Genomic DNA, 27,952 nt, shown 5'->3' with positions numbered 1-27,952 from the left:
TCTGGCCTGCAAAACAAATAAAACTAAACAAACAAAAACCAGGAGGAACAAATCCAGAAACACAAGCGAGCACTACATTACTTTATGGAAGTAATTCCAAAAGAAATTTTAACATACACTAGGGAAAGAAAATGCCTGTGCTCAGAGGTTAAAAAAATACACAGGGTAAATGATCTGAGCAAAGTGGACATCATGGAAGTGAGGCAACCTGTTAGAAGTGGCTTTGAAACAAGCAGTTTGCAGTTGCTGGAAGTCCTTCCTGCCCAGCTCCTCGTACCCCAGCACTGCCCTTCTAGAAAGGGCTCAGTGTTGGAAAAAACCATAACCAAACACACGACAGCACAGCCTGGCCTTTTTTGGAATATACAGACTTGCAATTGATATTACAGTGGTTTTTGTGGCACCTAATAAGCCGTGTAAGCAGTCAGGATTTAGCTTGATACTTCATCCCACATTACAGAAGAAACCTCTAGTGTGCTATGGAGAGATGATCTACCATAGACTGAGCAGGGAAGCTGATGTCCTACCACACTGATGACAGGCAGGTTCCCTGACAATCACAGCTCTTTCTAAAAAAAGTACAGAGGAAGCAAACATGAACACAACCACCAGTTTGAATGGCGGCAAACAGAAATGAGCACAAAGATAATTCACAATTAATTCTGTATCCTGCTAGAGAAATTAAAAGGATATTTGAGATAGAGAAGAGGGACTATGTATAGTTCATTGCATGATTCTTATATGGTGGCAAACAACCATTAGTTTACCAGTAAAGTAAATGAAGATTCATCCAGTAAACTAACTAGATGAAAGCTAGAGACCAAATTGAAAACTAGGTACCTATTATTGTTGAAAATATTTTCCAAAGTAGACAGATGGGTGGTTTTAGTTTGGTTGGTTTGGGTTTTTTGCTTTGTTTGTTTTTTTTATTTTTTTTTTTTCCCTTTGGTTGGTTGGTTTTTTAAGGTTTTTTGAATTTTTTTGAAATTTTTTTTTATTTATTTCACCTTGAAAAGTTCACCATCACTATAAAGTCACTGCCAGGCCCTGGTCTCAGGTCCAAGACACCCAGAGGACAGCAGAAAGACCTTTTATCACTACTTAAGAACTTGCAAGAAAGCTAGCAAACAGCTGGCTGTGCTCTCACACTAACTGGTAGCAGTTGCTTACATGCAGAATGCACCAGATTCTGAAATGCCACTGACCAAAGGTGTCTCAAGTCCCCACAGTGACAGACATCACATCCCACACACACACCACTGGGAGCACCCAGGACATCCCTGTCCTCCTCTTCGTTAAGCTTGATTAAAAGTTGTTGGAAAACTGAGTAGATCCATATTTGTACTAAAGCCAAGCTGCCCTAAAGAAGGAGCTCCTCTCGTGGCAGCAGCTGGGCAGTGACAGCCATGCCTGCAGGAAGGTCAGGCAGTGCTATCTCCTGCTCCTGCAGCCACCTCTGGCACCACCTGGCCTCTCCAGCACAGAACACATCTCAAAGAAAACACCAAGTACAACAGACTACCAAGAATCACATTTCCCTCTATTTTCTGCCTCTAAAGTATTTTATTCTTTCTCATTTTAGCAAAGTGCAGGGTGGTAGTGCTCTCAATTCTAATGGGAGGACAGAGACCTGAAATGCCAAACAGTCACATTCTTAGCTACAGAAACTGCTTTGGTCTACCAGCTATAGAGCCAAAGTAGCTCTGTTACCTGAAAATAAGAGAGAAATTATTCATTTTACAAGACTTCTGGTTTGTTGTTCTGTCTAGAAATGGAGAGGTGAAAGTAAAAAGGAAAAAGTGTTTAGAACTACTATTAAATTCATGACAATTAAGCAGCTTTCATTAATTCTTGAGGCTTTTCAGCTATAGTCACTGCTAATTAATAATAAGCTGTTAAAACTATTAAATGTAATTACCTTGTTCTAGGTTTATGTTTTCTCACAAAACAATAAAAACATTGTAATCTCAGTTTAGTAAAATAGTCCAGTTATATCTTTTGAAGTTCTGATCTCAGAAATATGAGCTCAAATTTCATGATGATTTTTTTCAGCTTCAAATGGCATAAAGCGCATCCAACGTATTTCCAAGCCAAATAATAACTGACTTCCTTTGATGCTAGATATTGATGAAATTACTTATAATATAGTTATGTGCTTAAATAAGCAAGAATAAAAACTAGTAACAATGCTCTTGCACTGGCCAACAAGAGGACTCAGCTTAGGCTTGCATCCTGGCTGTGTTTTTATCAGAATGGCAAGTCAATGTAAAAGATATGGCTCTTATTAGAAACTTCCAAAAATTTTTGCTATTTAAAACCTCCATTATTTATTAAAAGCAGGAATGATACAATACATGTAACACACTCTGAAAACTTCATCTCAGAAATAGCCGGGCCAAGTCCTTTGGGTAATAAGGACATGGAGAAGTACCTCTGTTTCAACTGATCTCAGACAAATTTGTTCAAAACCAACATCTATCAGACAAGACAGATGTTTTAGAATTCATGAAGATTTCTTCCTGTTGTTTTAGTCACATGAGAGCACACAGAGCAATCATACTGCCTTAGTGAGAAAATCAGAGACTCTTCGCAACTGGGTCTGCTATCAGACTTTGTAGTTGCTATTCCCTCAGCTTGTAAAATTAAAGATGTATATAATGCATCTTTTTCAACCAAGTTTTTCAAATTTTTCAAGCAAACTGCTGGGGAGTTACCAGCACCCAAGATCTTTACACCAAAACCCTGCTGCCAAGCATTGGGTTTTTTACACTGCATAACTACAGTCAGTGGGTATCACAGGGAAATTTCAGTCCAAGTACAGCAAGCATGGTCAGAAGAGCTCACCAGAGAGGTGGTAATGTGAGAGAGGGTGGTTTGAACTGCAGAGTCCAGGTGAAAGCCTGGACTTTTAATATGCATCAGAGGCATTTAAATGCCTCTTCCCACTCCTGCTTCAGAGATTGAAAGGCTTAACAGGACTCTAAGGTGTTAAAAGTTACGACATCAACACAAGCACAAGTTCTTTAGCTGTGCCTTGCTGAGCTTTCTGCTGTCACAGCTGTGCTCCCACTGACTTGTCCCTTTGCTAAGTTCTGGCATGGCTGCCCCCATCCACAGCACTGCACAGGAAGATCCTCATCCCTACTCTCCCTACAGCAATCTCAACAAAACACCATTTCTGCCGCAGTGTCCCCACTGTGGCTGTAGTTATACCATATATTAGCTGAGTCCCAAGTGATCCCCCTCCCCTGGACACCTTTCTGTCTCATCTTAGCTCAAGAGCTATTCAAGACACATCCTTTCTCATGGCTACAGTTCACAGTACTTTTAGAACACAACACAAACTGACAGAAGGATACTCAATTGCTTTAAACCACCAGAAAAAAAAAAAGTTTCTAATTAATAGCACAAGAGATAACTACAAATTTTCCCTTTCTTTTTGTATTTTCACAGGCAAAATACCTATTACTCAATATTTATGGAAGTCTTGCCCAGAAACTCCATCAGAAACTAATCCTATGCGTGTTTAGTGCTGCAAAAAGTGTTTTGAAGACATGGGGTGAAACTCTGAACTCTGTGAACTCTGTAGTAAAGTTCCTAACTTTTTTCTAAAACTCCCACATAAGCTTTAAAAAAAAAAAAAAAAAAAATCAGAGATCCAAAAAGGGACATCCTCCACCCATTCCTACATTTTCAAAGAAGCTTATACGGTACAACATACTACTTGATTCATTAAATGGACTTGGGCATTTTAGGTCATCTAGTCCATTTAAAAAGCTGCTATTGCTTTGCCTATATTACTTTAAAAACATATGAAGCAGACAGCACCACAACAGTGCAGGAAAATAAGTCAGTGTGGTCCAACACATTCCTCACTCCCAGTGAAGGGCTCATCTGATCACAAAGCTGCTGCACAGCCAACACTTTCATTGTGCAATCGATAGCTAGGCCAGACCTTCTGGGCCTGTGTGTCAGCAATGGCTCTCTCAGCAAGGCTCAACTTCGGCAGCTGTTTGTCAGAGGAAGCTCCTCTTCAGACTGGTGTCTGGCCCCCTTTGGCACACACTCCTCCAAATAATACATGACTAACTTGTGAGGAATACAAGGATTTGGTCATAGCTGAAAATGATAGACTTCAGCTATTCTGAAAATGTCAGAACAAAACCTACACGTTCCTCTTTAAAGCATCCAGGTCCAAGGGGGCTGTGAAGCCCCGAGCTTGTGTCCTGTTTGCTGGAATGCATTTGCCCTCCATGGGCACAGTGCCCACTGAAGCTCTGCTGGCACTGCTGGCTGCCCACTCTGCACAGCTCCTCCAGGGCTCCAGCGGCAGCAAGGTTAAGGCGGCTGCAGAGGCTCCTGTCCCCAGAGATCAGTTTCATGGAAGGCTGAGGATCACCACAGAAACCAACTACAAAAACAGTCCACGGGCTCCTGCCCCGCTACTCTGCTAAAGCAATTTGTACTACGTGAAAGGCAAGGACACAAATGCTGAAAACTGATCAAAGTAAATGCTGCTGTTAAAGTACCATTTTGTTTTGCTGACTTCAAGGCATGAAATCACAGGCTCTGTGTTTTGCTCTAAAAAGATGAAAGCTAAGTGCCAAGGATTTGTAAGGTTGAATTAACTATTCCGGCATGAAGACCTTCAGATAAATCCATAGCACATTTTCCAAAACAACCATTACAAATCTGTGCTAAAAAGCCAGGACAAAATATGTGGTGTTGTATTGAATTACACTGTCTAGGCTTGGACAGCTGTTCTCTAAAAAAGAAGAAAAAAAGAATTTTAACTCTCAGATCACTTAAGTACATTTTCTGACTTATAAGTGATGCAGTAAAGACAGATTTATGACATCAACTCATTACTCTGCTGCAAAGATTAACTCATTCAAAGCAGGCAAAATTTAGAGCTGAAATATGAAAATTTACACCTATCTCTGTCCTAAGTGCTTTCACTCCTTTTGTTAATACAATATTTATAGAACATAGTTTATTCTGATATTACAAGTCAAAGAAATTAATATGGAGCAACTTATTTTTACAGTTCACTTGTGTCTATCAGTATAGGAGATTTGGAATTTCTACTGAAATTCACTAGAAAAAAATATAATGTTAGTACATCAGCCATAATAGAATTCAGTTAAGGATTAATCCATTAATCCAACTCAACTGGTGACATCTGGTACTGCACCACTTTTCAGAAGTGTTTATCAAGTACTTTGGGAAGGATCCTTTTCTTCTCCAAATAAAAGTCTAGAAAAAGCACACTCTTTAGACAGGGATTGTGATTCAAAATGAAATACTGTTTTTTCCTCCCCCTCATAGTTTTGCTATGCTGCCTGAATATTGTGTTACAGATTTGATACCAAGCCAGCTATAGTAGATCACAATACCCAGCTTTTGAGAGCCAACAGTTTCTGAGAGAGAGTTTGCTGATTTTTCCAAGAAACTTAAAATATGTTCACATGGTGTTACTGCTTGAATGTAACTTTGCTCTCAGGGTTACATATTTGCATTCTTAAATCAAATGATTGTATAAGCAGGTTCCTAAAAGCACACAAGATCCTACTGCTTCCCTTCTGGGAAGGTTCTCCAACACAGACTCTTTGTTCAGACAGGGCAAGCACCAATTTTTGAAAACTCACCTCAGCAATCAGAAGATCTGCAAAACAGTATCAAAGAAACTACTAACTGCAGGGAAACTGCAATGGCACTAAAAGCAAGCATTCATACCCACAGAGAGTTACTTTTTCTCCCACAGAACCCAACCATGTGCCACCTTCCCAGTCCGTGCCAGGGACACACCATGCCACCTTCTCTGTGCCACAGCAGCACTCATGGATGCTGCTGCGGCAGGGACCTGTCCCTGTGGGAGAGAGCAGGGAGAGAGCTGTGATGCACGAGGCACAAGGGAAGGAAAGACCCGCTCTTACTTGCAGGATGAGGCACAACTCAATCCTTAGGGAATGGATCTGAGTCCCAGGTAGCATCTACCCAGGTACATGGGGACTGAAGTTCATTTCCAAGGCTCATGTAACACTCTATTTTAAAATCAACCCTTTGCTTATTTTACCCTAAGTACACGATTGCAAATAGATTGGCATTGCCTGGACCTTCTCGCCCACACAGTACTAGAGAACCAGATTGACTAAACAGCAGTTATAGCTCAGTTTTAAAAATCATGGGAAAGATTCACCTCTGGCATAATTCCACTGAAGCTACTGGCACTAAACCAGAGACAGATGAGGTCCCATACATTACTTCATGGAAGAGAGAATACTATTGCACAATCTCTTGACTGTTACAATCTACCACCCAAACTGGAAAACTAGGCTCCATAAAAAAGAAGATAAGAAAACAGAAAAGTTGATAAGGACTGCCCAACTATGACCTGTGGCCCACTGCACTCTCTTCATTAAGTAGGTGTTTGAAAACTCCTTTTCCCTTCACCCTCGTTTGTCCTACAATAGGGGATAAAGGTCAGGGTATGCTGTGCTAGACACAAAGAGCTTAAAAGTCAAGTCCTACAGCACATGAACATGCCAACATCCACTAACAAATTATTTTGAATTATGCATGTTGTTCCCATTAATAACGATTCACAGGAAAATCGGAGAATTACAGAACAAGCTGAGTTGGAAGGGACCCTCAGTGATTACTGAGTCCAACTCCTGGCCCTGCACAGCACCATCCCCAAGAGTCACACCCTGTGCCTGAGAATGTTGTCCAAACACTTCTTGAACTCTGTCAGACTTAAGGCTGCGACCACTTCCCTGGGGGTTCCAGTGCCCAGCCACTCTCTGAGTGAAGAACCTTTTTCCAACATCCAACCTAAGCCTCCACTGACACAATTTCAGGCCATTATCTTGGGTCCTGTCACTGGTCACCACAGATAAGAGATCAGTGCCTGGCCATCTCTTCCCCTCATGAGGAAGTTGTAGAATGTCATATGGTCTCCCCTCAGTCTCCTCTTCCCTAGGCTGAATAGACCAGCTAACCTCAGCCATTAAAGGACAGCCCCAAAACATGTGTTCAAGACATGAACTAAACAAAGTCCTTTCACCTTCAGTAGGGATGAAGCATCACCCTTGAGTTTGGCACCTATTCCCTGTAGAGCAGCACATTGTTTTTAATGAAGACCTAAGGCTTCAGAACCAGCTAGAAAACTGACCTGCCCATACACTGACTTCATACTTGTATCTAACAGTTGGGTGAGAGAGAGCCCTTTAGAACAAAAGCCTAAGGGCTTGCAGCACAGTCAAAAATTATCTGTAGTTCTGCCTCCAGCGTAAGCTCTGGTATGTTTCTTGCCCCAGTATTAAACGACCAAGCTGAGGGTCTGTGTAATAGGATGGAATTGCAGCACATTTAGATCTCCTCCTGTGGCTTGTAATTCAGCTGCTCCCCACAACAGACTAAAAAAATCAAATTACAAATAAAATTTAGTACTATAACATTATCAAAGACATCATGTGCCAGATGAGTATGCTGTATGACATTAAACATACTGCTCTGTTCCTGGCAGCAGAGTTGTCTGTGTCTGGTTCATAACTGGTAGTTTCCTGCACCAGTGATACTTGCTCCTCAAAAGTGGAAGAGCAGGCAACCACGCTGGTAAGGTTCTACTGGCAATGCAGTGCCTGTTCAGAAAGCACCACAGCTCACATAGCTTTAAAAAATTCTGGCACAAGGAGACATTACAAAACAGTTCTTCTAGCTTCATGAAAACATTGGGCTATTTCTGCCCAGAGCTTACTCACATCATTTATTTTCTGACAAAAACATAGCAAATTAATTTCTGATGTTCCTAAGTTGTTATTCTAAGCTGAAGCAGCCAAATGCTAATAATTTATGCAAATACCCAGGTAATAAAAGCTATTCCTGACACAAATAACCTGGCAAATATACAGGACAGTTATTGAAGTCCTATTTGCAATAGAAAGGGGTATGACTTTTCACAGTGCAAGAATAATAACAGTAAAAAAACTTGAAGGTTTAAGGTGGATATAAGGACAGAACACAAAGGGCAATAAATGTATTATCATAAGTCGTACTGAGACAGCTCCGTAACTATCATCTTGAAAGTACAACCAAAGTGTGTACTGATAAATTTTATGTAGATATCATACACATACTGCCTATGTTAGCTTTGTTACCTGAATTATACAAATTCCAGCTTCCCCTGTGCATACACATATCAATTCAATTTTCACTGAATGTGTTAAGCATTACATGCTTTGAGAACCAGAATTCTCTTTCTTCCTGAAAAAGAAGATTTTTCAAAAACTTCTGTCTGCAGCAAAGAAAGCAGTCTCTGCACACACAATTCTGCTCAGCTTTGCCAACCAAATGTAACTCTCACACAACAATCCCCACTGTGGTCACCTGCAGAGCAAGGGCTGCCCACAGTGACCAGCCCCATGCTTTGGTCAATAGAAAACTGATGCCCATCAGTGCAAAGCTGGGACCCTTTTGCCCATTCTGTCTGTGACCTGATCAAGATGCTCAGGCTCCCAAAGATTAAGTGAAACCATTTGTGCCATGTGCCTTTCTGCAGATCAGCCAGGCTTCCCAAAGCACAGTGCTTTGCTCAGCTTTGCATAAATCAGTAGATGTCAATACCATTCACATGGCATATAATGAATCCTGAGGGGACAGTCTTCTTTTGTGGGAAAATTCCTTGTTGGCTTTAGATCTGTTAAAGTGCAGAGGGTTTGTCCCTATACACCACAAGTACAACATCTCCCCTACTGTTGCTAGTGGCCTATTCTAAAATGGTACCATCACACTGAGTTTTACCTCAATAATTCAGGTAGAAAACTCATGCAGAAATGAAACAAATTTCCAGGTAATTTTCTAGTCCACATTTATTTGTACATATATTGCAGATCTAAGTTTTCCTTCAGTGCATTGCCTGAGCTGCAAATTTTAATTTGCTTTACCTTCTCCCACCCCTGCCCTAAACTATTACTAAATAGCTGTGTAACAGGTGCCCAGTGCCCTGAAGAGAAAAAATGGATGTGGAGGCAGTTAACTATGTCAGAGGATATATGAGTACCTACTAAAAAGCAGCTCCTGTCCCAAAGGAAAAGCTTCTTAAACTGAGAGATAAAAGACATATGACAAGTATCTGCCAGGACTGTTTTCCTTAAATGCATTTGGAGCCTTCTAAACTAATCTACACAGGCTATTTCAGGTAAACACAAGTTTCCACTGCCTGTATTTTCAACAAGTTAGATAGATGCTAGCCACCCAGCAGAAACTACAGAGCTGCACTAATGTATCACTAAAGTAGTTTAGTGTTTGCTACTGTATAAGTACACTGCTTATGTTTCACAGGGAAATTAAGAGACTCTTCTAGAGAAACACAAACTTGAGTGTTACCAAAGTGTTATCAAAAGCAAGATCCACATAAAAACACTCAACCAATTAAAACATTTGCTGTTCTTCCATCTTGCCACAGCATGGTTTCACATTTTCAGCTGATTCAGGAGCATGGCTGTCAGGCATGGCAAGCTCCACACAATTTATGTTGGAAATTTTCCTCTGCACTGGGAGGCTGAAGAAGAACGACTTTATTAATTCCAGCTTTTGGTTCAAACAGACACTCTAGAGAACAACATAAATATGACCCCTCCTGACAAATGTTGTTCCAATATCTCACACATACATGCATGAGCCCAAAGCTAGACTGGAACCTGACCATGGAGTTTGGGATATAGATGGACTGCTGGAAATGTCATCATTTCCTTAATATCTTTTCTCGGAGAAAGCAATTACAGACAAAGCAGTAATTTATAAAGAAGACATGTCAGAGGCTTTGAGGAAACTGGAGACCATGAAACAAATCACAGCCTATGATCAAAAATCAACACACATCTGCCTGAAAGAACCATGTGAGCCCACGTGCACAGTGTGCTTACACATCCAAGCCTCAGAGAGACAGGAAGAGCCCATCCAGTAAACAGCAGCAGCCTTCTTGCTCTCTACAGCCCTGCAAGAGCACAGCAGTACCTGCTGCATCTTGCCTCAGAGGAAAACAAGGGTCCAGTTTACAGCTCCCAACACGACATTTTAAGCAGCAGTCAGCAAAACCCAAAACTGTGAGCAGCCAGAAAACTCACACTGACGTTTTTCCTTCTGAAGCCGCTAGCGTTCTGTGGTAGGCCCTGGCAGGGCTTCAGCCACCGCTCCACACAGCTCCCTCAACTGAGAACAGGGCTCACTTTCTGCACACAGCAAACAGCCCCATTTCTAAAAACAGAAAATAGCAAGGCTTTGCACAGTGCTTTCCAAGTAATGAGATGTCACTGCTGCCTCTTTAAGGCAGACACGCGTCCAGCCACGCTCCTGCAGGACATAAGGCTCTGTACAAACAGACTCCTCTGGCCAACACAGGACTTCCTCTGGCAGTTCTGGTGGGCAGAACATGAAAGGACTGCCAAATCCAGTGACCAGCAAATCCTGAGCTGGCTAAAAACAACATGCAAAGACTGCAGTCCAGACAAACAAGATGAAAAAGCCACATTAAAAAAGGTGGAATTTTATGCAAGCACAGATGCCTCCAAGTGCTAACAGAGAGGAGAAAGAGCATTGTAAAGGCTTTCAAACAACAAGCAAACTCCACTTTCTTAAAAATATGGTAATGCCATGTTCATCCTGAAGGCAATTAAGACATTAATGTCATTTTAATGTATCAGCCGCATGGGAGATGCACCTTTCAGCAGACATGGAGTTACCTGAGACACTGAATGATTATGATTTCTGTGGCACATGCTTCCACTACTTTTAAGGCTTTATAAGGTCTATAATGTACTTTTTCTTCTGATTTAGTCCAGTACTCCAGCTGGGCTCTTGGGCATGGCTGTGCATAAAGGGAGTAAAACAGCAGCCTGTGAAACCATTCTAGTGAGCCAGTGGAGCTACCACAAACTTTGGAAATTACCCAGGATCAAAGATGCATGTGATGAGGAACTCCTGCTTTCCAAGGAACAAATACAGGGTGTTCCTGGAGTACATTTGCCACAGCATCACTCACAGCTTGACTCTGAGACGTCACTGGCACAGAGCACTGGTGGAAGCAGTAATTCATCTGGACTTCCCATTCTCAACCTTCTTAAGTGGCACCCTTCCCTCACAAAACATCATGCAAAATAATTACAATAAAAAGCAGTAGTCAACCTCAAATTTGACAGAGAGTCTTGCAGGTGGCCAAACTCCTTTTCCATTGTTATTCTGTATACCCAGGATGACTGATTATGTTGCGTCTGCACAACTTCATGAGCCACACGTCATCAAGGAACAAGAAGTAATGGATGAAGTGATCAAATTAACCTTGATGGGTTCAGTATAACAGGAGAGCTGGCCAGCTGAAGAGGCTGAAGGTTCAAAACCCCTGAACATGCATTGAAACATGCAGGTCTGCTGCTAGAGCTAGAGATCCACAACTGCTGCCAAGCTAAGGTGGTCAGAAAGTCAAGAGGCAAGAAAAGAAAAGCACTGTTGCTAAGTTCAGAATTTGTCTGTACCTTGGCAGAGGCACAGTGCTTTGTTTTATCTCTCAAAGCTTCTTTTTCTAAAGCAGCAACTACTTTTCTTCAAAGCAAAGGCCTTTGACCTACCAGAAATACTAAATATACCCATGTGCAGCACTGTGTATCTATTCAAACAAATGAATAGGTAACAAAATCCTCACTAACTCCAGCTGTCAAGTAACAAACCTTGAATTCCCTTCCTGCCTGCAGTCAGCACGTGACCTCCAGGCTCCCTCTGACCATGACTCTAGTGCTGCAGGTCAGCATGTTTTAAATATGCCCAGAAAGTGGCCCCTTTATCTGAGCTGAATCTCAAGGCTGTTCCTGGATCTCTGGATGCCTGAGCATGAAACAAAACATTTTTCCCTTACATAGCCTTGGGTATAGCTGTTGTAGTATTGAACTTCTGAAAACAGTTAAAACAAACACATTGAGAAATACAGTAAATATGCAGCATAATAGGCAACATGAACTGGGTTTTCATCACCTTCACCTAGATCTTCAAAATTGTAAAAACCAAAAACACTGTGACACAGAAAAATTATCCTGAATTCAGGATCAGCCTATTACAACTAGCCTATTCCAGGAGCTAACAGCCATTTTAATATCATGTTTACTCTCAATGGAAATTTTAAAGTTGTTATTGTTAACTTTTTACAGAGTAGTACTGATTAAACATTGGGAAAAAGGTCCGTCAAATTATTACAGCCTCAGTAGCATTATTCGAAATTATAAAGACAAGTCCTTAGTTTTCCTGCCTTCATTTCATAGAACACATGTTAAACATCTGTATCAGGCATAACATCTCAAAGTTTTTGAGGATGAGGATGTCAATGAAAACAATAGTGACTCCATTGCCAGGAACTCTGATTCCATGTATTCATATGTATTCAATCCTAAGTATTCACATGAGATTAACTTTATATGCCCCTCCTCTCTCCTGTTAACTATTTCAATTGTAACTGTGTGCCCGAAGAAGCTCAGGGAAATTCAACCAACAGGCATAAGAAAAGAATCCTCCATTTATTTAGGACTTGGTAATATACTTGAAGAGTGACTTTGATTTAAGAATAATCTTATGCTCTTCTATACACATTTTTCTGGTGCAAATTTCTAGAGTTTCCAAGTTACTCTGCAAACAATAATTCTTTCTCAGAACAAACAGCTCCATGAGGAAGCAACTATCTCTTTTCCAAAAACTGAGAAACTGAAGTAGTGAAGATACCCAAAGTCAAAGAGAAAGTTATTGTAAGAGTTCAGTAGTTCCTGGCATTCAGCTGAGACTCAGATCAGTACAGAAATGCACACACGCACTCACTTCCCCAGGAATATTTAATCAAATAAAACAAACAAAAAAGGCTTGCATTTTTCTTGCCAAGTTCAATATAAACACTTGAGGCTATTACATGCACCCGTATTCTATTTCCTATGATAAAGCATGGCCAAATATGAATTGTGATAAAAGACATTTCTAAGAAATATTTGAAAGAGATTGGAACTGTGGGGGTTCTTACTTGAAGAAAGAAGATATTCCCAGTCTCAACATACAAGATTTCATCCCCATGGGATTAATGAATTAAAATACAAACAAATTCCTTGAAGATCATAAATGTGATAACAATATTTCATTATATGAGCTTATATTTACCAGATTTCTGCCATAACACAGAAGTGGTAAACTACTGATTCAGTTTCACAAAGACTGTTCAGAATACACACTCCTATACATTTCCAGTCTGTCTTTTGTTTTCTTTTTCCCAGTTTATAGGGAAGGACAAGCACTCAAATCTTACTAACCCCTACTGAAAAGCCTGCCTGCATCACCCCTGCCATGCACCCTCCCCCTCATCAGCCACCCCTTAAATTTGCAAATGCTTGTTGTCTGTATATTCTACAGGAGTGTCAAAGAGAGTTAAATTAATGCATACACATATGTTGCATCTTTATGAGAGCCATGATAACTGCACAAGTATGTTTAATGCATGAACTCTCCAAGGGATTTGCTAGGGGAAGTTTACACTCCTCCCAGCAAGTAAGGAATGTGTCATTTAGCAGCATTCTAGCACAGTGCAGGTTAAAAACAAAACAACCCAACCTCCTCCCCCAAAGCAAGACTTCACTTAAAGATTTTCAGAACTTGCATTCCATATCATTAAACTTCAGCCAACCTCTGAACAAATACATGATTTATTTAAACATGCTTTCGATGTTGCTAAATCTAAGTAATGTGCTGTCAAACAAAACTACTGGTTTTATTCTGGAGTCTACTGGAAATACTACATGACAAACAGATCTCTACCTTTGCTATCAGCATTTGCAGGCAACAGGAAATACCTCAGCTGGTAAATCAAGCTCATGTAACTTAAGGTGATGGGTGCATTCTACTTTTAGACAAAGGGCCACTTGGAGTTGGTTTCTACAATAATGGAAAAGATAACATTTGCTCTGCTTTGTTCTCTGAGCCTGATCCTATAAGTAAAATCTGATCTTTCCAAGTTGTTTACACTCTTTTGCATAACACTGTTGCCAGCAAACCTTGCTCCAGCTTCCTGTGCATTTTTAGAGCAGCCATCTCCAAGTGCCATCACTGGAAATTGCTCAGGAAATGGGAGAAAGAGGCCACAGGTTTCAAATGCTGAGATCTATTCAGTGCCCTACACTTTAGCACACCCCAAAGCACACAGACAGGACAGCTTAGGGCAAACTGCTTTCTTAGCATAAGCACATCAGATGAGCCTCACGCAGCCTCTTTCTGCTGGACAGCAAGTATTTTTACTCAAAGCCAAGTGTTTAATTGCAGCACCGTGTAACTCTGAGCAGGCAGCAGGGCACAGCCCTCATCCCCGTGCAGCGTGGCTGGCTCACGCTGTGCGCGCACACGGCCAGGCCGCACAAAGCTCCGTGTCACGGCCCAGAGGGAAATTTGGGCTTATGCAAATGCACTTGAGTCATGCTGCTCTCTCGGGAGGTACAAGCTCCAGCTCCAGCCCATTTCATGCCTGCCTGCCTGCCTGGGCACCCTTTAGTAACCAAGGAGTAACAAGTTCCCTCAGTACCACAGCCTCAGAGTGCAGGCACTCTTCTGCCCACTTTCAATAAAACTTGTGATCACCTTGCGAGATCTACTCACACCAAATTTGCCTTTGACTTAGCAATGGATTTAAAGTTTCCTGGGAGATGAGAGAAGCACTGAAAAATCTACAGCAGAATCACATACAGCTATTTATTTCTCATTGCAAACTATGCTCAAAAAACCCAAAACAACCAACCCCAAATACCCTCCCCAAGCAAACAACCCACAAAACCCAAAAAGCCCAACAACTTGGGCTTCATGTCCAGAGAACTGATCATACCTACACCTTTTTCAGTCTTTCACAGTGTACTTAACAGGCTGATTATCCGGTGCCTGGTATACTAAGAAAGGTTTTAAGAACATCAAAACAAAAAAAAATTCCCAAAACAAGTTCCCACACCACCACTACCCCCTCCAAATATAAAAATATCTGTTCCTCATTCACAGTCCCACCAAAAAAGCGTAACTTTTCTATTCATCTCATTACAGTAGAAGATCTGACAATTTTGATTAATGGAAGCCAATAAGGTATCTATTGAAAAAACTGTAAGTAATTTTTGTCATCATAAACTAGACATTTAAGACCATATATATACTGAAAATTAACACAACAGCTGAAATTTCATGGATGCATACAATACACATTGAGCTGAAGTCACCATAAACCCAACAAGGCTGATACTGAAGTCAGTGGAAAGACTGATTCTGGCCAAGGGAATCTGCCTTCATTTTAATCACTAAGAAAGACTCCACTTGAAAGTTCTTTCAGCACAGATTTAGACCCTCTTTTCCTGAGTTTCTCCCTGTTAGATCATCATCTTTGTTCTCTCTTTACAAATTCTCTAATTGTGTATCCACACGGTGCTCCCACAGGACACAGTAGTAAGGATTTGTGTGTGTAATACTGTAAGAATATGAACTAAAAGGCTCAGCTGTCATGGCATGCAATGTTTTCTTTGCACTTTGGCACTCTGTTTTGATGTGTTTTGAGAGTAAACAACAGTATGGAACAACCTTACATCAAAAATTTTATTCTATTGTTGCTTTCAGAACAGCTGAAATTTTTGCCAGTCCCTCCAAGTGCAGCACACATAAGTAATTAGATTACCATAGTCAGCAACACTTGCTTTCTGTACAGCAGTCCCCCCCCTCAGTGAAGCATTAAGGCTGTAAAAGAATCTAAACTTCAGTATTTGTTTATAGTGGTCATGGCAGGGTTCCAAAGGTATTCATGTTAATTTACAACACATTTAGGTAAACGACCTGCTTTTGAAGACAGCCAATTCTGCAAAGGCCTGTGGGAGATCTAAATCTGTTTCTTATTTCCTTTGCCCACCCCCTACCTTTTTTGAGTATACTTTGTGGTTGTGAAAGATAATGAAGAGGGTGGCTAGGTATGGAAGCAGTTTATTCACATGACATGTAAAGTGTAGGTGGACAGTCTCCATGCAAATTGCACATGGTTCTTTGTGGTACTTTGGTGACAATTCAGAAATAACTTTATGCAGCAAATTAACATATAACAATCCCATTTGCAGACATACTTATCACCAGGGATCTGGAGAAAAACTAATTCCCCTTTACCTCTCTTTCATGATGGCCAAGACCCTCCTTGGGGTTTCTGAGATTGAGGACGTGCACCTCTTGGGGCAGGCTCGTCGTGCCCCGGCTTGCACAGCCAGACAGGACTGTAAAGCTTTCCAACAAGGCATGGACTGGGTGCGAATTGTTAACAGGCGACAAGACACATTCCCTCTGAGGCACAGGACCTGCAAAGAAAGACACAGACACACATCACTGGGAGAAAAAAAAGCAATGCATTGTTTATACTTGTCAGATAATGATGATCCCTTTGTTCAGAAAATCCACAGGAGCACAAGCAGAAGCTTTGTGCTCATTCTCCACAAAATTAAGACTTTTACTCCCATTGCACTTCTAAGTCATCCTGAATATGCTAACTCATTGGTTCATTTCTCTCTAACAGTCTAAATTTTCAAGTATGAATTCCAAAACTTAAGGTATTTTTTTCTTTACCAGGGAGAAAAACAAAAAGAGGGGAATAAAGTCTAAAAAAACCCCATTTAACAAAACAAAAAATAAACAGAATAACCAAAAACAACCAACAATCCCAAAAAACCAAACAAAAAAACCTCCCCCCACGACCCCTGACAGCGGTCAGGGGAATTGGTTTGTCTTAGATGTTTATGTCAAACACTTTTCTGCAACTGTAAATGCCATCATGTGTATATAACAATGAAAACTTTCTATCAGAAAGGTAATTATGTCAGGAAGGATTTGAGTGAGCTGGATTTGTTGCTTTTGAAGCAGTGCTGATTTATAGTGAACATCATTCAAATACACTATACAAAACAGCAGGCATCTGTCACATGATAAAATGAAATGTTTGTTTACTGAGTCTATTTTGTGTCTGACAGCAATTATCTGCACTGATAACAGTTATCTAGTCCAAAACAGAGTGTACGCCCTTTCAAATAATCACCACAGCATGATGTAGTGCCATACTCTTATATAGTACGTGAGACCGTGTGATGTGATAGAGCAAGATAGCACAAAAGCAAAGCATACAGAGCAGTTTACATTTAAACTATATCCCAGGAAACTAAATCAAGACAAATATTTATGAAAAGCAGCCCTGCTTTTCCAAAATGGCTCAAGCCCACCCCTAACAGTAACAGATACATGTATGTTTTTGATTCAGAAGGTCGCAGGAGAACATAATTGATTTAACCCCTAATTTGCACCAAAGTCACTCAGATAAGAATTAGACTCACATGAACCAGTCAGTTCAGAGGCTGCCAGGCATAAAAGAGAAATACAGGCAGAAGCACAGGTTTTTTTCCAAATTGAGCACATCTGCAATTGAAGTAAAATGCTTCCTTTGAAGGAAGTTCAAAATAAAGAAAATCCTCAGCTGATTAAATGGAACAGCTCTAGCTGGTTTTGTCAAGTCTAAAGCCAGCTATTGTCACACTAGAGATCATCTGATGCTGGGGTACACTTATGTTTAATTGTATTAGCACTGACCTACACTTCGCTGGTTAAAACCACGGTTCTTTCAAAATACAGCTTGCAGTTAGCCATTTACTTACAAGTCAGAGTCTGTCTTAAACCAGACTATCTAGAAAAAGCAAAGCCCTTGAGCACAGGGAGATTTCTGCAGTGCCTCAGGCCTCAAAGAGGCCGTTCCTGAAACCCACCAGTGCATAGAGCATATCCTATGAGCTCCCACAGAGCAGGAATATTTGTAAAGGAAATGCTCAAGGCATAAATTACGCATGCATGTGCTTGGGGTACAGAGGATAAACAAACTTTCTTCTCCTTAAATGAGGAGCTTAGCAGTAGCACTGACCAAGCAGCACTGACTTGAGGTTTTCTGGTTTTTATTTAGCTCCTTTTAAAGAATACACATACAAAATGTGAGTGGTCCAAGCAGTGATATGATTCAGTTTAAGAAAAAAAATTAAAAAGTTGCCCTTTGTAGCAGCTGAAGAAATACTGAGGATTTGTAACAATAACAAAACCAGTAGAAAGGCTGCATTTTCCTGACGTACAAGAGCAGATCAGAGAGCCAGCTGCTAAATTAGCCGGGCCGCTGATGTGCAAGTCCTACAGCACACCATGTTACACAACCTGCACAAAACGCTTCTCTAACCTCCACAAGCATTTCTTGGGCTGGGAAGGAAAGGAGCACTTGTTCATTGAATTGTTTCTTGTCACCCAGAATGGAATTCACGTTTAAGATGTTTCAGTCATAACACACACTCACCCACAAAGAACAAGGCACAGGACTGAACAAAACCAAAAATGGAGTTGCTGACAAAAATGTGCACTTAGCAAAGGTTGAGGAGAAAAAGCAAATACTTTCCTTGTGATTTTCTTGTGAACACCTATCCCCATGCAAGCCATGTACCAATCCTCCCCTCCAGCCTTTATCTGGTACTTACTCTGAACAAACTCAATACATTAGATAAAAGACATCTGGATTTTCCCCTCACATCCTACAAGGGGAAGATGATTGTGACTGGTTTGTTCAGGCTGTAACTGCCTCCTCTGCTGGCACTTCAAATGCACGTTAAGAAATCCCTCTGTTCTGCTCAACATGCAAGATGGAAACAGTCCCGGAGGGAGCAGAAGTTCACATCCTGGATAACTGTGTGCAGCTGAGCTTATCTGCACAGGGACTGGCAGCATGAGGCATGCCTGCTCTGCCTGCACTCCACCCTGGCTGGCCAGGGGCCAGATCTCCAGCAGAAATTCCCTCACCTCGCTGGCAGCGAGCCCACCTGCTGTGTCACTCCTGAGCAGGGCTTACTGGGGCAGGGCCACTCTGAGCAGCACAGCTCAGAGCATCTGCCTGCACACCCTGGCAGCCTGGGGCACGTCCCCTCTGTCACATCTGTTTGGAGGGAAGGGGTGCACAAGGCTGCTCTAAGCCACTCAAGTCCAAGAAACCAATGTTTTGGGGGAATTACTGCATTTGATAGAACTGCTTTCAGACCAGACCAGCCTTGTAAGAGAAAGGGATATAGCCCTGGAATCTGAACCAATGACTGGACTACCTGGAGGATGCTCCACTGCAATCAGACCACACATGCTGTGAGACTGCCCACGTGCAAGGCATGCTGTGGGGGTAAATAACTGAGAGGTTGCTCGAGCTGTCTAATTTTTGCCAAGTTTCACACAGGTGCCTCAGTAGGTGTGTCCTGGGCCTATACTGCCCTTCCCAGCAATTCAAGACTCTCACAATCATGTTTCTCTTACACTGGCAATATCAAACCACAATTCTCATGTACTGCTATTGGCATATCTGCCCAACCACTAACCTGGGTGTAGTGCCAGGCCCACATACATTGGCATGCCTGAAGGTAGCAGCAAGTGAAAGGAAAAATTATTTCTAGGTCACAAAGTCCACTGAATACTCAGCCTGTAAATGGCACAAGGCAGCTCCTTCTGCCACCTTTTCTGCATTTATGCTCTACTTTAGTCTTTTCTTATACTGCATGTACCACAGCAATGCTTGAGCTATTGGCTCAACATTCATAAACTGCATTTCTTTCCAGCCCTTCCTACTGCACCTGCAAATGCGCCCCACTCAAAGGTGGATGCTAAGGCACTGTCACTCCAGTGGGAGCAACAAGAGCCCTCTTCTACCCAAATTAGCAACTTCTGAGTCCCTCGCAGTTCCTTCATCTTTCTTCTTTACTGTCACTTTTCTCTGACTAGAAAGCCAGCTACTTCTCTATGTAGTTTAAATCCTACAAAATGCATATTTACCACTCTGAAAAAAAACCAAAACAAAGTTCTCCCTAGGATACTACTAATCTGATTGTTTATCACCTCCACACCACCTATTTGAAAAGCCAACAGGAAACCACGGCCTCATCTACCTGGGCTTTACTGTCCCTCTGCCCTCCACAAACACCAGGATGAGGCTTGGCCAGTTTCCCACTCCAGCCTCACACCCTGTTCCTCACCTGCATCAGCAACACTAACATCCTGCCAAAATTCATTATCAATGTCCAATTAACACATCAAGATTGCCTTATCAGCTCTAAATATGTACAGATGTTCTCCCGCATCTCCACTCCAATCAAAGCACAAAGGGTCAAAGATATCTTCCAGTTTATCCATCCTAGTGCTGTCACAAGCCTTTGGTGCCTTCTCTGCTGAGAATTTAAGTGCGCACACACAGCCATCCTTGGGTTTTGTTTAACTTTGGAGCATGTAACCACTTAATCTTGTTAGTGAATCCTGGCTCCTACCCCAATCAAATTTTAGTTGCTTAATGCCTTTAGAGGATAGAAAGCAGGTTAGGCAGTTTTATTTCTAAGAACCAATTATTAGGTATATGTTTTCCAATAAAATACTTATTTCAAATATTTAGTGAATTCAGAATTCTAGAGAATTGTTGAGTATGGAATTATTTTTCACTTCCAATTAATATTTTAAAGGAAATCAGTGCAGACCCAACTTTGTTTGATAGTGGGTAGCTGTGTCCATCTGGAACATATTCAATCCAATTTCAACATTCTTGTTTCCCACATCTACATGCTACTAATGAGTAACATGTGTTCTGCCGTAAGAAGGTAGCAGAAATGAGAGTAAGACTAAGGGGGATAACACAACAACCCAAGACCAACTCATAACTGTGATTGATTTTACTCAAATAGTAAAGGGTAACGTAGTTTCTGTTGTATTTCCATGGTGATTTCTTCAGTGCTGTCAGCTGAAAAGCATGAGCAGCTCCTGCAAATGGCGTGAATCTGTGCTGGGGGCTCCACAGCACATTAGCATGGTTCCCATATGCCATAGCAGAGGGTACAAGCCACACCAAGGGGATAGAACACTCCTCAGAAGAAGGACAGCTTTATTGTAATTGATTTTTGAATGAGAGAACGACAATAATCTAGTCATTATGTATAAACCCAGAATTCATCACTTTATGCTGAAAGGCACATTAATATGTGGAGGAGGCTAACTCAAGTAGAGATTTCAGTGTGCCCAAATGACAGACTTCCACAAAAGAGAAGGTTAATTTTAAGGGTATTCTCTTAAATCTCTCAGTGACAATGATGGCGGGAACAAACCTACGTTTGAATGACAACAGAGAGGGGAAATCATTTGAATCTTGAACTAAAAAGCTTCACAGAGCACTTGAGCAAGACTCAGGAATAACTTCTTCCCTTGATATTCACCACTCATTTCTAAAGTTAAAAGTGCATGGGCAAAGGACCACTGTTCAACATGGAGCAATTGTTACCACCTACAACCTTCTTCTCATAAAGGGTTTCTCACTGAGGGAAGTATTTATACCAAAAAATATACACAAGAGTTGAGGCAAATAAGAATTTACAGAGGGAAGTGACAACTATCACTACCAGAGAAAACGTTAGTCACTACTACTTATTCAGTATGGGTGGCTGTCTAACAGTAAATACTAAATTCCTTCCTGCATACCCCTTCACAGAAGACCACCTGGAAAGCCAAATTCCTAGTAATTTCAATATAGAGGATAATGGACAACCTCCACTATTAATATGAAAAGCAGCTTTTATTAATGATAACCATGAAAAAACCAGTTTCACACTCACAAGCAAGCACTTGAACAAGACATCAATGCTCAGGACCAGTTCATCCTGGCAAGCAGCCCTGAGAGATGTAAAAGAGAAGATCGGGTGGTAGGAAATATTACACAGCTTTGTGTCGAGAGACAAGGGCGTAGAGGAAAGCTCAGTGTTTCTGCTCACGAATAGGAGAGGCTCCTCCACCATGATCAGCAACTACAAGGAGCTGGGTTGTCCAAGACCACTCCTGGATTCCATCATTTTCCCCTCTGAGTAAGTGGGATTGCCGTAAGGAAGATGCAGGGTACAGAATTTCAGACTTTCATACTGGCCAGGAGGAAGACTAAAGAAGATGACTGTCTAAAGCATTTTATATCTGTATAAATCTACACATTTCCCTTCAGATCCTTAATTTTCAGGGAGTTCTTTTACCGTCACATCTAGTGCATACTTTTCACAGTGAAGCCACTTTTGACTGAATTGCCATTGGAGCAAGGGTGAGAGGTTTAAAATTGCAGGGAGAAGATTCACAAACATAGACTAATTTTTGCTATTTTGAAAAAACAAACCAATCCAAGCAACCAAAACACCCAAGATACCAGACTCCACAGGTATCTATTTGAATTCAATGAGCTATAAAACTTCTACTGAGAAAAAGTATATCCTGAAGAAATATCCAGTACAGGTGGCAAGATTTGGTTGTAGGAGTTAAAACATACAAGTTGTACTAACTAAAAACATGTGCTTTTGCAGAAACTCAGCAGAGGTTGCCTATTCCAGTGCATTGAGCTCACTAACCTCCAGCAACTCCACAACACCGTCCCTGCACCCTTCCCCTTTCTTCAAGAACAAAAAAAAATTCTCTTGAACTATGGATTAACGTACATTCTTCACCTTGACACTGACATCTGGTGCTAATGCTACGTGCAATTAGACCCCTGCTCCATGTGCTGTCTATCCCCAACCATTATCCTCCAATTTATTCCTATTCCACTATTATCAACTCTGCCCAGACTTATTCCATGTATGGACCAAACTATTCAGACATTTCGACACATTAGATTACACTTAATCTCCCATGTCTTTTGATCCTCTATTTTCTGCAGTTTCTCTAAACATTTCTGTTATACATAGTAAAGTCTATCTAACATCATCAGCTGCCCACTGGGAATCATTGAGATGACAGGTCCCATACCTTTTTAGGTTGCTGTTTTGCTTGGTACAAACTCCTGATGCTGGCTTCTCCTTCTAAGCAAAATAATTTTTTATGCCTCTCTGGTGGATGTGTTGCAAAACATCCACTCCCATGGCTCCCAGCCACTGGTAGAAGCACAATGTTTATCTCTGTTTAGCAGAGATGATCTAATTTTGAGTGTTACCTGCATGGACCTCACAGCTTTTTTCCATGTAGAAAAACATTCAAATTACATTTTTAAATCAGAAATTCCTTCTTTCACTTTTTGAAAAATAAGCTTACATTGATCTTTTGTCCTCATCAGGACATAACACTAATCCAAGTTTAATTGGAGAGGTTAACTCTCAAATAAAACTCAATTGCTGTAATAATGTGCTGCTACTTAAAAAATATGAATTAAACCTAAACTATCCATTTAATGAAAAATTACAAATTATAATGTCATACTCCTTTGTTATACAGCAAAACTCTATTTCAATACCCAAGCAAGCAAGGCCAAGATAGGCAATGTCAATCAGTTCACCATTTTGTTTAACAAAAGAAACTCTAGGTGTCTTGTTTATACAGATATTAAGCTAACTAAACAGAAAAGGCAATGAATGAAAAACCTGTTTGGTTTAACATCCGCTGAGCACAGTCTCAAGACATTGCTACCCATGAGGCATAATCTTAGAAAACAAACATCTGCACCTGGAAAACAAAGATGTCTTTCAAAAGCAGATGTACTCTACCACAGAGCTACATTTCATGTAACCTCTGCTGTACTTGGTTCTGACCAAAAGTACTGTCAGAGCCCTACCTTCTCTTGAGGTTTGCAGCAAAACACTGCTTACAGGAACTCTTCCTAGTATTTTTCCATGCCTGAATGTGCAAACTCATCCACATATGCTCTCACTCTCTCTTCCCATTCCTTCTCCCAAGCCAATATTTGGAAAACATTTCCACTAACATAAGAGCGTCTTTTTAATACTCATAAACAGAACAGCATGTATGCATTGACTCTCATTTAAACACATCCAGAAAGCACAATTTTTGGTTTCCATGTCAAAGAACTGAAAACAAAGTGGTTCACCAATGTTTCAAAAAGGATTGTTGAGTTTTTCCCTTTGTTATCCTCAAGTAGTAGAGAAAAAACCCAAATTTCAAGCAATTAGTCTAAAAATCAAATGCAGATTATTCTCTTGCACCAATCTTCTGCCCCATGAAGCACCCATACTTTTTTAAACTGGTCAATGTTAGACTGAGGGCTTCCCTGCATCCCAGGCATGGCTGTATTTCAGAAATGCCCGACTCAAATAATAAACTTTTAACAAGACTGTAAAAGATACAAAAATTATTTCAGATAACAAGCAATACCTAAAAATGCAAAGAAACATTGTGCCTTAACAGCCTTAACAGAAGAAGCACATTTAGCATTCAATTTTCATCACTGTTAATAGATAAAGCTGTCTTCAGCAAAGTGATATTACAAAGAGGAAGAAATGAACAGACACAAACTATTTCTAACATTCCTGGTTCATTATTCCCTAAAACATTTAAACTTCATGTTATAAAAGTGTATTTTCCCTAGAGGTAGCCCATAAATCGTCTCAGATTTGCCTCTCTTGACCACAGAAAGATAGGAAATTGCATGGAAACAATGAATGGAAGTGCACTTTTTATCAGAAAACAACAGGAAGCATTCTGCTTGGTTTACATGAGAGCTCTGTATTGAGGCCAAAAAGGGGGAAAAAACTGTATAAAAATTTAATGCCTGCTTAGAGCAAAAAACTCTAAATCAGGTTTCAAAAACATTTTATTTTTAATAAATCAGTATTGGAACTTGTCAAACCACCCTACCCACACTATTGCTTTTACTGTATTCCTAAAATTGGGTAAATTAAAGATGACAGAGAAGAAAATCACAGATTTCATAAAATAAGTTTCAGGAGGCAAAGTGAGAGAACCATACTTACTTTCATGACCAGCCATACAAGAATTCATCAAAGAGCATACACAAAAACACACATGTAAACTTCAGCAATCTGTGCTTATCTAAGGAAACAAGTCTTCTGAGTCCCTCACAGCAAAATGGTATCTACTTAAATTGCAAATACATACTTCAGTTCTTTGCACACTCATGGGTGTGCTTCCAAGTTCTGATACTAGTTCTAATGATTTTCAAACCAATACAACAAGTGTTGGATTCCCATCTCAGGCAGTATCAATAGTATAGATGAAGGTACCAAAATATACAGTAATAGTAGGACTATAAAATGCATACACTAGACTGGGGGGCAGGGGTAAGATTTCTGGCATAGATGGATTTTGTTAGGGTTTTTTTTCAGCTTTTCTTAATCATAATGATTAAAAATATCCCAAGGCAATTTTTCAGAATTGCAAGTAGCTGTCACATGCTTGATCCTTACTGACTTTCCTTTGGAACTCCATATGCAGCCATGTTTTGCTCAAAAACACAGTGTCCAAGTGGCACTACTATGCAATGAAGAGTTTATCTTATCTGGTGACTAATGAAAGCAACCTCAACAAGATCAGGAGAGATTTAGAGGTGTCTTGTGTTTGCTGGTTATGGGGCATCCCAACCACAGAGCTGAGAGCAACTCCTGCAATTGTGAAAATTTTCCAATTCCTTTTACTGAATCTATTAAAACACTTCACAAGCATTCCTAAACAATTACACTATCACACAATTCTACAAACCATTAACAGATTTTCCTTTAATTCATAACATTAGTATTATTTTTGATAGGCTATCCAAGCTTCAAAGTAAAAGCATATCCAAAGTTTTCCTTTTATTTAATTTCTTTTATCTGGCCCAAGCTTCTTCCTTTTCTTCACACAGACACACTGAACTTACAGGAGTTCTGGTTGTACCCCTTTTTTACCGCCTCTATGAGCTCCTTTCCTTCTCAGTAGTTGGTATTCTATCCAATTCAAGCCCTGTTATTCCATTTAACCATTCCTACCTAGTCCCCTAAGCTTCATCAACACCTGGCATTCACTACACCTGCATACACAGGGCTCTTCTTTCAATAGGATGTCTTCCTTTTATCTGTCAATTCAATTATCAGCAAATCAGATTTTGGTCTTCAGAGAGAAAACAATAAATTCTGGATGCTGGTGCATATGGATGCATGCACATCTGGAGAGTTAAGAGAGAAGTGATTTCCTTTCAAAAATATCTTTTTGACAGTCACAGAAATGCAGAGTACCAGATGGTACAGCTGTCAGCACAACAGCAACTTCCTGCAATCATCTTCTGCTTTAACTTTGTCACTGGGCCCAGGGCTGCATGGGAGCCTTGCCATTTGTAACTAGCCCACCAGAAGACCAGGCTAGCAGTCACTGCCTCTAATCCTTGGCCACTGAAGCTTGTGGATTCTGCTTGCAACACCAGGCACTCGGTGAAAAGCAGCTGGAGAGAGCTTTTTGGTCTGGGGTTTGGTTTTCCCTCCCCTCAGTTCTGCCTGTCAGAAACTGACATATAGGTGCTTCACTCAAGCATGAAACCTTATAAGCCTTCCCTTTGCTAATCTCAGTTTGCACGTCAGAAGCATCAGTCCATACTAAAAAAGGGAACATCTGCTCAGTGCTGTGTGTCAGAGGATCTGATAAACGCTGCTGGACGCAGAGCTGGAACGAGAGCAGCGGCACTGGAACACGTGATCCGCACGCTGCCAGCCACACCAGGCCAGGCTGGGGCTGCTTTTCCAGCTCCTCAGCTGCAAAGGACTGAAAATCCTCATCAGTGGACAGGACCCTTCATAAAATAAAGAAACCTGGCTTTGCTACTCAGGCTTTCAGCTGCAAGCAGCTGGCCACCACTTGCTTCAGTCCTATCAAATGCAGTGGGGATCTCAGAAGCAGCAAAAGCCACAAGGAAAGAGAAAAACTTGGGAAAGATGGCTCCATGAAAGCAAACCAGCTTTTTCCTAATCACAAATAACAAGATTACAAGTTCAACTGAAGGCTGAATTCCTGTAACTGACCCTTTAAGGATGAGTTCATTATCACTATATGTCTCACTGAACAAACCTTGAAAACTGATCCTGATCAAGTGCTCAAGCAAGACAAAACTTTCCTCCACAAAACACTTAAAATCTTCAGTCTTGTCTTGAAAAACACAAAAAGAGATGCTTTAAAAATCAATAAAGAAAAAGGCAAAAACTACTGTACTGTTCCACAATGCTTCTTGCCCTTGGCAGCAGAATCGGTAAGGAAATCAATCCTGGAATATGCCCTGCTACAGGTTCTCTTTTCAGACTTCTGAATATTTATTATCTAGTTTGGTTTTAACTAGGAAAGACTCTGTGCTCAACATTTTTCAAGGTTCTAAAGAAGACTAGGAAACACCATGTTGGCCCCATGCTGTTTAGGAATGCCTCAAGCCAAGGCAGGTGTGGGCACTGTGACTTCATGCCTGGATATTGTTTGAAGCTTGCTCAGGAGCACCAGCCCAGCTGCAGGACAGGCCCCAGGCCCTGGTGGCTGCTTGGCAGGTGACAAATGCTGTGCCTGGCACCCAGGGCACAGCTCTCAGCTTCACACAGACAGGGGGCCACATCATCTGGGTGGAGATGGACCCAAGAGAGCAAGTCTGTGTGATGGCAGGTTTGACAGAGCTATACATACACAGTTATTGCTACAGGTAATGAAAAACCAGTAAAACCTAGCACTGCAGGTTTATGAGACAGGATGAATCATCCAGCATCTAACCACAACCAAACCCAGGATGCCTCAGTCTCTCCACTTTTCTTCTTCCCACCAACACTTTCCAGCTATCTTATGCCTCTTTTGATGCTGATCAAACCTGTCTTCCACAGGAGCTGATTCAACTCACTAACATGACAGGAAAGTAACCCAGCAATAAAGAGACTAAGCAGGTTTTTGTTGGCCTTTGGTGGCTTTGAGAGCAGGAAGGAAGGTCTGGGGAGTACCTAGGCTGGCTGTCACCACAGCCACTGGAATAAACCTGCACCCCTGTCCCTACTGTGGCAGCAGGGAGCCTTCAGACTTGATTGTGCTTGTGAAACCTCACTGACTGAACGTGAAAAGACCTTCC

At 41.1% G+C, this 27,952-nt stretch overlaps 1 protein-coding gene across 1 annotated transcript in view; it reads right to left on the bottom strand.

Moving 5' to 3' along the window:
- Positions 1-27,952, bottom strand: part of TGFBR3 (transforming growth factor beta receptor 3) — a 108,947-nt gene that overhangs the window by 48,681 nt on the left and 32,314 nt on the right. Inside the window, exon 3 of the mRNA XM_058809047.1 lies at positions 16,195-16,379. Coding sequence (XP_058665030.1) covers positions 16,195-16,379 — 185 coding nt within the window. The remainder of the gene's footprint in view (positions 1-16,194; positions 16,380-27,952) is intronic.

This window comes from Ammospiza caudacuta, chromosome 7 (genome assembly GCF_027887145.1).
Source record: "Ammospiza caudacuta isolate bAmmCau1 chromosome 7, bAmmCau1.pri, whole genome shotgun sequence".
In the NCBI taxonomy this organism is placed as follows: Eukaryota; Metazoa; Chordata; class Aves; order Passeriformes; family Passerellidae; genus Ammospiza; species Ammospiza caudacuta.
This window is presented reverse-complemented; position numbering and strand designations above follow the sequence as displayed.